The following is an 8,865-nucleotide window of genomic DNA, read 5'->3' as shown; positions in this document are numbered from 1 at the left end:
GAAATATTCGTGTAAAATTGCGCGCATTCTGTGTTTTGCATAGATCAAATGTGCTGTGAAGACTGCATTGTGTCGGTCCTCTGCGCAGTTTGAAAACTGGCTGAACATTTTGAGGAAGAGAAAAATGCACTCTTCTCCTTTTTGCTGCTGTGCTTAAATGTCCAGAATAACTGCAGTCACACTTTTAAACTCCAGAATAGCCTCATGCACTTATCATGATGAATTTGGTGAACCTGATTACGAAGCTGACCTGAAGATCTGATTTAAACTGACACCAAATGTCCATTTCTGAGCTTCCACCCATAGCACTCACAAAATGCAGACAAAATTAGCGGAGGTTTCAGATGTTTGTTCCATATGGATTGAGTGTTAAGATTAGAGAGAGATCCGATCTTTGAGCACAAACCACCATTTGCTATATTGCTTTAGCAAAATAAGTCAATTTCAAGACCTCTCATTGCCAGCACAGAATGTAAGGTGATGGATGGAAACAAAATCCACTTTGATGGACTTTGTATCCAAGGCAATGTAAACTGACTTTAACCAATTCCAACACATTATTTTGTTTTCTATTATTCTTAGAATGACTGTAGTTAAAGCAAGCTTTTAAAACATGTCCAATCCATGAACAGCAATAACAACTACAACAACAATAATAATTATAATTGTAGTAATTATTATTATTATTATTAGTAGTAGTAGTAGTAGTAGCAGCAGCAGCAGCAGCAGCAGAAGCAGTAGTAGCAGTCGTATTAGCAAATTTCAAGAACATAGAAAACCCACATTTGTGTCCAAAAAATAACATGTAATGCAACTCTGTGCCTACAATAACATTTGCAGTAATCATGAAACCATCCATATAGTGACAAATACAGCATACAACACTATCCTTACAAGAACACAATAACATGCATTCTTGTCCCAACAATAGCAGTTGAACATGTGGGAAAAGAATAGAGGTTACAGTGTAGGGACAGACTGTATTTGCATTTTCTTTGCAGTGTTTATTCATTGAAAACTACAACCCAACTCAACCCAGTATTTAAATCAACGCATTAGAAAGTGTATTTCCTATTCTAAACCAACACCCTAGGTATAACCAGTATCTCCATCAGAGTCTGTGCTCTAGGTTTTGTGTATAACATTATAATGTTGAAGATCCTAAATCTGTGTATTATTTCAGATGTAAAATAGTAACCTTCTGGTAAATATGTTAGTCTTTCCAAAGCTATTGGCCAAAGTTGTGATATCCCTGAAGTTAATAGCCTTTTAAAGCATGCCTGCTTCTCCAACTCATTAAAATTTTCCAATGACCTAATATTTTTATAGGCCAAAAATATTTTTTGTCTCCACGTAGAATAACAGTGTTTCTGGCAGAAAAAGCTTCCTGGTTGGAGCTGAAGAAGCAGGTCAATTCAACACTTTTCACTATGTGTACACCTCAGTAAGCTTGTGATGCTGTGCCAGATTTAGCTTTCCTCCACAGAAACACATGTCTTACAGCCAGTGCCTGAAGATTCCATAATATTCAGACAGGAAGCCAGGTGCAAACATTAGCATTATCATAGTATATTATTTAGGTTGTTGAGGCCAGCAGTAGTCATGCCACAGTGCTGTTTATCCAGCTGAAGATTGTAGTCAAGGTGATCAACTTTGCTTCACACACCTTGAGGATTAACAGACCAGAAATATCTTTTATTGAGGTTGACCAAACCCACAAACCTTAAGTAGCATGATGGTCTTTAAAAATCCCAGGATGGTGGCGGGTGCTCACCATAAGAATAATGTAGATCTGCTCAAACAGGTGTAGGTATATTTTAGAACTGAAATCACAACTGAGGTTTACACAGCAAGGTATTTTGCCATATGTCAGATAGTAAGACATTTCAGGTTATGTCCTCCGTTTAATAGCACAGTGAAGGTGCCCCATCTATGAGCTAAAACTGTGGCCAGATCCCTCCAATTAATATGCTTATTATTTTAGAAAATTAAGTAAGTTACCTTACTTAGCATTTGAGACATCACCGGTCTGGTTCAATTCAATCTGAAACAATATCCTTCATATCTGACATTGATTTATGCACTTAGCTCCTTACTTACCTGGTATTTGGCTTGTTCCTTTAGTTTGTCAAATTAATAAATATGCTTATTTTATTAACATGTTAAGACAACATAGGAAACTTAAGCAACCAGTATGCCTAGTTTTGGGAATACAGACCTCAAGGACATTAATGTTGCTAGATTCTCTTTTCTATCTAAAAGTTAATTGATTAATGCCACAGCTTGGGTAGGAATTCCACATATCTGGTGCCCCAGGTCTATTTCAGTCACTGATTTGAGGGAAGAATGAATACAAACAATACTCCTGGCCTTCAGGGCCAAATGTGTGTGACTCTCTACCCTATAAATTCATTTGTAAATCAATGCCATCTGGCGTTGACTCTGGTAACTGCAAGTTATTTCAACCCATGCTGTCACCAGTTTTCCAAAGGCATGCAAGCACAGTAGCACACATACAGTGTTCTGGACTGTGTAATGACAATATCACCTGCAGCTGGTCAGTTGTGTAGAACATTATGAGGCTAGTCAGTTGGGTTACTCAAAACTTCAGTCCTGCTGTGTGTCTGGCCTACCAAAGTTGACTTTGCATGCCTGGGGTGGATTCCATATTTAACAAAATTTCAAAATGGTGTGAACACTTAGCTCAAGAAATACTGCGGAGGGTTGGCAAAGGAGCTGATAAGGTTTGTTCCTCCACTTTGGTTGCTGCCAGCAGTACCCAATACTTCCAAAACCTGACGTGCTTTCAGGACCGTGGACAGCGCCGGCATCGCATACAGCTATGCACAGCTGAAGCTGATTAGTAATCAGCCCAGGTTTTGCTCATGACCTTCCCAGTCCTGCTATACAGGTACAGCCAGCTGTGCTTTGCATGGGGAGCAACCTACGTCCGCCAGTGCACGGACAATAGAATGACCACAGGCAATCACACCAGTCAGGCATCATTTACGTTCTTGCTCAACCACTGCCCTGCACAGTAGTCCATCTTAACACCGTACAAAGATCCCATTGAATTGACCACAGTCCTGCTGAGGATTTCCATTTCAATAAACAGGTTCACTTTTACCCAACATTTACACAAGTACATGAAACCACAACTTTAAAAAGAGCATAACAGCCCATTGATATAATAGGCCTACATGTATTTAGTTCAAAGTAGTCATTTAGTAAGTGTGAGATCAGAGACCCTGTGTATTTGTAATTCCTTTTCTTAAAGAATGACAGATTAAACATGACAACTGATAACTGAAACTAAAAGCAAAACAAGATATAAGAATATACAACTCACAAGTTGCCTTTATTTAAAATGGTTGTTTTTTTAAGTGCACAGCACTCATTGTAAATTCACATGCAGATGTGAAATATTCATACAGCAATTACAGCGTTCTAAATGCAGAACAATCATATAAAATAAAAAAAACATTTACTGAGATGAAAACAATACTGCCAAATAACCAAGGCGCTAGGAGCTACTTAGGGAATTTAATGAGGTAGCATACTGTGGAATGCTAATGTGCATCTCCTGATCAGCCATATCACAGATTGGGAAAACATCCTTCAGATACACGCTGAAACAAGTCTCCCACAAATACTGAGCACAGGTTCATGAAGAAAATAAATGCAAATGAAACAGTCCAATATAAAGTATCAGAATAATAATTTAAGTAGTTCAAAGATACTAATTTACATTCAACATTCACGAGGTAGCTGTGCTTTTAAGAAATACTGGGCTGGACACAGGTGCTTTGTTAAACGATACATATGGCACCCCACCTTCATCTGTTATTCGATGAGTGTGCCTTCTTTGAAATGTATTCCCAAGAAAAAAACAGGAAAGCAAAAACAGGTTCTATAAGAAAGCGAACAAAAATTACATTACATATCCAAGTAATTATATTGCACAAAATTTGTAAACTTAAACCTTATTTTACAATACAGTGCTGAACTCCTGATATTTTTCATATATTTTCTTCAGTACTTTTTAAATTAAAAACAGTTTGAAGATTAACACTGCTCTTAGGCTCAGTTTGCCTGCCCCATTCCCAAGAAAAAAAAGACTTAAGAAAAAATAAAGATGCTTTTCCTCTTCAGATTCTACCATCCCACCCCACCCTACCCTACCCTACACCCCACCCCCACCCTAAACAGGCACAACTGCTTTTGTGATGAGCTCCCATGATCACCGGTCAAAGCAGGGGGGAGCACAGGTGTAGTGTGTGTTAACCTGGTAGCCCCTGTTAAAGGGGACGCTAGGTTTGGCATCCAGAGGGGCGGGATGGGCGTGGCCAACAGGCTGAAGGTGGCCATGCGATTGGGCGCCTGACTGCTGCGTGTTGGGGTGGGGCATAAACGGAGCAGAGCTGTGAGTGGAGCCAGGTACGGGCTGACAGGGCTGCTGGGGGAAGTGCTGGGCGGGGCGGGGCAGGTAATGGGGCACGGTGGACACCTGTCCCTGCACGGGGAACAGCGTCTGGCTGGGCTGGGGGCTGGGCTGCTGGTGTTTCTGCCTGTTGGCCTCTTTCACATCGTTGTCATGGGCACTGAAAAAGAAAGAAAAGAAAAAACGCAGGACTGTCCTTTAAATTCAGAGATAGCAGGGATGTGCAGTAAGGAGCACTGAATGGGCAGCAGTGCCAGCCAATCAAGGAGCAGAATACCGTCATGAGTGTTCCCTGCCTACTGGTGGCTTTCAGTCAGCAAACTAACAGCTTTCTATTAACACAAGCATCGGACTGCATGAAACTATTTAAGACCTAAATGACTAGACTGGCCAAGCTTTGTTTGTAAGACCAGTCTAACACAAGGTAACACAAGGAGCAGGCAGACGACACTCACATGAGGAGGCGCTCAGCGCAGGCTGACAGGTGATCCCAGGAGTACACCGTGAGGCGCTGGAGACGGGACGGCCAGGTGGGGGACAGGCGCAGGACGACCCGAGAGGAAGCCACGCACGCTGCAGCCACCAGCGACGGGGCGTAGCTCAGGAACACCTGGTCTGGAGAGAAAGAGACAGGAGAGGAGATATCCCGTGTCGGACTGGGTTTGGAACAGCGCCTCAGCCAATCAAAGACGCCAAGTTCAAAACTGTTTTAGGCAATCGTTTCTACGTTTCCTTAATCTACCTCCCCTACCCCCCAAGAGTACTACTCGTGCGCATCATGTCCTGAGGAGCGGATTTATTTTTAATTCCCCTTCTTTGGACCATTAATGACATTGGCTTAATAATCGCTCTTTAAATACAAACAGTACAAAACCACAGCGAGAGGCGGGGCCCACCTTGGAGTGACACCTCCAGGAAGTAGTCGGCGTACTTGGCCACATACAGGCTTGTCTTCTCCAGGCTGGCCACCGGCCAGCCGCCGTGCAGGTCGGACTCCTGGACGGTAATGGACAGGTAGTACTCGATGAAGTGGGCGGCGGTGGGCAGGTACAGGTTCCACTGAAAGGTCTCCAGCAGGAGAAGCTCCATGTGCAGCAGGCTCTGCTTGGTCAGCACAAGATTCATGGAGCTCATGCAGTCCAGGCTGTTGAGCATGTCCAGCTTAGGGACACGATCCTCCCTTTCTTCAAACTTACCTGGAATTACACATCATTATTATTATTGTTATTCTGACATTAATAGTATTATTAATATTCAGTTAACAGGAACAACAGTTTGAACACAAACAGTGAGAGCCACTGACTTTGTCACAAAGCGGTTGCACAATTCATGTTTGACATGCTGATGACAACAAAAGCAGTAAAGCACATTTTCTCCCATCTCAGTCAATGATCCCTTTCAAAGCTGTTGTTGACCTCACAGTCGCGTCAGTTACCCGTTTGCTTGACTGCTCAGTTTGGCGAGACAGCCTGATCTAGGCAGTGCTTGTGCGTGGTATGATGCTTCTTCCATGTCACGATGTCATGGTGTAAACGGTACTCACAGGGATGTTCAGAGACTTACCTTGGGAGCTCCTTGGTCTTGATGGGTAAGTCTTTGCTTCAAATTCAATACAGACACATGAGATCTACTATTGTTTATTCTGAACCACTATTATTGCACACAGGCAGAGGCCATTCAGCTAATTGGGTGGCTCGTTAAGGTAATTTGTTACACCAGAATTGATTAAGGTTTGCCACAGTAAAAGGGTCTGAATACTTATTCAATGCTTATATTTCAGTTTTTTTCTGAAGTTTTTATATTATATTATAGTTTTCTATAATTTCACAAAATATGACAACATAGGGAGGGTCTGAACACCTTTGTAAGCCACTGCACAGCTGCGGTGATGAATGATCAAAGCATTCACTCTCCTATATGAATAAGTGCAAGACAATTTGGTGGGGCATTCACTCTTCAAGCGGTTTCTGGGCTCAGAAATTCTGGAAACCACTGATACGGACTACCATAGACTGCTACTACAAATAATGAAAATGAAAAATGCAGAATGCTGTCCATTTTTCTAAGCAGATCAAACAGGTGATCACATAGTATCAAATCTTCAGATGATTAGAAAACAGAAAAGGACTGGATTTATGAAAGATTATGACTTGACTTTTGGTGACGATGAGAGACTTGACTCGTCGTGTCCTGTACTTACTGGCAAGAAGCAGGCAGGAGAGGGCAACCACGTGCAGCTGCTGCACAGAGATATCATAGCGATCCATGACCAGGTCCAGCAGGTAGACAGCCAGGTGCCTTGCCGTGGGGCAAAGCCTGAAGCGATTACTCACAATGGCAATTAGATCTGCAAAGTACCTCCTGAGGGTGAGTTGGGGAGACTGCCCTTTGTAGGTTGGCAACTTGAGCTCCTGAGCGAAAGGCAAATTTACGAGCTTAAAATAAGCTGCAGCAAATGGTACTGTCTGGTACCACAGAACCATGCAAAGCTAAGGCATTTTTTCAGTATTTTGTTTCACCTTATTTGGAAGAAACAGCCCAAATGAGGTTCTCATTTAAAGAAAAATGCACATCTCTCAGTTCTCAAATGATTCTCGCTGCTGCCATTATCAAAATTTGCATAGCCCCAATTTCAAAGTATCAAACATCAATTAATCAACAATTTTATCCCATTAATTCAACATTATGAAACTTAGCTTCAAGCCCGTAATTTGTTTGGGAAAAATGATATAATGCCTTAGTTAGACAAACTTTTTACTCAATTTTCCATTTTTGCAACAAAAAAAATGCTCCTGCAGCTAAAGACGGCATATGAGAGCATCAGTGGAATTTGACCTGCGTTAAGACCCAAGCATTAAGCCAGGGGTAACTGGTTGGTGCAAAAACAAACCTACACAAAATCACAGTTTGACAACTCTGTACTGATGTAACTGATGTCAATGCGGTGCTTCGCACAACCACACAATGAAGTAAAACACCATGTTTTATGAGGTGTTAATATCGTATAAAACATCTACCACCACTAGGAGCTCATGTTACAAAAATGAAAGCGAGTGAAATTACCGACAACAAAATGACCCCGTCTGAAGACAACATCGGGATGAGAGTAAATAGGCGAATTATTCACAAAGAAGCCGTACTTTGTAGCGAAGAGCTTGGTATATGTCTCCGGCAAGTTGGCCTTTCCACCACTCCACCTCTAGCTCCATTAGAAAGTGTTGGGCTTGCCTGCAACCGAAAATATGATAATAATTGATGTATTTCTTCTAAAAGTCATGCGTAGCAGGGATCTGTACACGACTCATTCTAAAGATGCTTAAGTTCAGATACTGGCGTGTTCGAGTTAATAGACCATTTCAGTTATTTTGCACCAATTCGATGCCAATTTAGGATGGCTGTCGCTTGACATGCGCCAGTGAAACCACTTTGATTAAACTAGCAAACAACCTCCTATTGGTTTTGCGGTTTGGATCCTCCTCAGCGTGCCAAATAGATTCGCGAAATAGGAGAAACAGCTGTGTTCGCTCTCTTTATGTAGTGGAATCAAGTGCTATCTAAATATCAGATCAGTTTGTGTTCGTAGTTAGAATTGTTTGTTGAAAAATCATGGCAGCTTCCCAATGCTGATGTCAATTCACTAAGTGACGCGATAACGAATATAAAAAGGAAAGGAGAACGCCAGGTTTCTAGATCGCGGGTATAGGAAAGCGCTTCATAGCTTCGAGATAAGTCGAGATCTCATTTTGTTGGAAAACTGATTTCCAGAGAGTCAGCCTATTATTTGCCTTGCTGTCACCTTGCCTAATCAGTAACTAGCAAGCCTGGCTTACACTGGTTAAGAAAGTTGTTCATCTGAAAGCGATGAGATCGAAATCATCTGAAACTTACCCCAACGCACTCAATATGCAACGTAGCCTAACAGAAATATGAATCAGTCGTCTGCTTTACTGGATATTCAACTTGTACTTCAGTCAGGACGCCGTAAAGTTCGCCTCCTCCATTGTTAAACAGGACTGTACAATACACCGCTGTGGACACATGCATGAAAACTCTTGCCAATTGAAACTCCCCTTACACGCCGCAGTTCTCATATTCATCCAATCGGAGCTGCGGATTCATGTAACTTCGCACAAGAACTACAACTCGTGAAAAGGGGGAAAAAGATGTTTTAACTATCATTAAACTCATCTTTTAAATAATTGATGAACATATTGTGCACTGATTAACTCATCTATATTTTAAAAGGACACGCTTCTAAGATGTTATTGTAGAGATTTATGCCACCCATACAGCCTACCAAAATATCAGAAAACTGAATATGCGCAGAATTGATTAAAAACAAACAATATAATCCTAATATAATTGTATTTTGTACAGTTGGGTCACATGATTGCATTTGCAGGCGTAAAGCTGCGGACATTTAT

The 8,865-nt window shown here is 41.6% G+C and overlaps 1 protein-coding gene across 4 annotated transcripts; it reads right to left on the bottom strand.

Moving 5' to 3' along the window:
* Window positions 1-3,331: 3,331 nt before the first annotated feature.
* ccnj (cyclin J) lies at window positions 3,332-8,482 on the bottom strand. Of its 4 annotated transcripts, XM_064317449.1 has the most exons (6): window positions 8,330-8,482; window positions 7,582-7,669; window positions 6,642-6,852; window positions 5,338-5,637; window positions 4,897-5,056; window positions 3,332-4,601 (listed from the first exon to the last, which is right to left on the bottom strand). In XM_064317449.1, exons 2-6 carry the CDS (start codon window positions 7,648-7,650, stop codon window positions 4,241-4,243), a joined length of 1,101 nt encoding a protein of 366 aa, XP_064173519.1. In that variant the 5' UTR covers window positions 7,651-7,669; window positions 8,330-8,482; the 3' UTR covers window positions 3,332-4,240. The 4 variants fall into 4 exon arrangements, with proteins under 4 accessions (XP_064173519.1, XP_064173521.1, XP_064173522.1 ...); XM_064317451.1 differs by lacking the exon at window positions 7,582-7,669 and having other exon boundaries at window positions 8,330-8,468; XM_064317452.1 differs by lacking the exon at window positions 8,330-8,482 and having other exon boundaries at window positions 6,642-6,788; window positions 7,582-7,919.
* Window positions 8,483-8,865: the final 383 nt, after the last annotated feature.

The sequence above is a fragment of the Anguilla rostrata genome, chromosome 18 (genome assembly GCF_018555375.3).
Source record: "Anguilla rostrata isolate EN2019 chromosome 18, ASM1855537v3, whole genome shotgun sequence".
Taxonomy (NCBI): domain Eukaryota; kingdom Metazoa; phylum Chordata; class Actinopteri; order Anguilliformes; family Anguillidae; genus Anguilla; species Anguilla rostrata.
This window is presented reverse-complemented; position numbering and strand designations above follow the sequence as displayed.

Bases quoted from the DNA above. Each gene is read 5' to 3' on its own strand.
- ccnj (XM_064317449.1), bottom strand. From the start codon at position 7,650: ATGGAGCTAGAGGTGGAGTGGTGGAAAGGCCAACTTGCCGGAGACATA. The intron at 6,853-7,581 runs GTACGGCTTCTT...CCTTTCGCTCAG, and splicing joins ACCAAGCTCTTCGCTACAAA to GAGCTCAAGTTGCCAACCTA. The intron at 5,057-5,337 runs GTGGGCCCCGCC...CTTTCTCTCCAG, and splicing joins CCTGGAGGTGTCACTCCAAG to ACCAGGTGTTCCTGAGCTAC.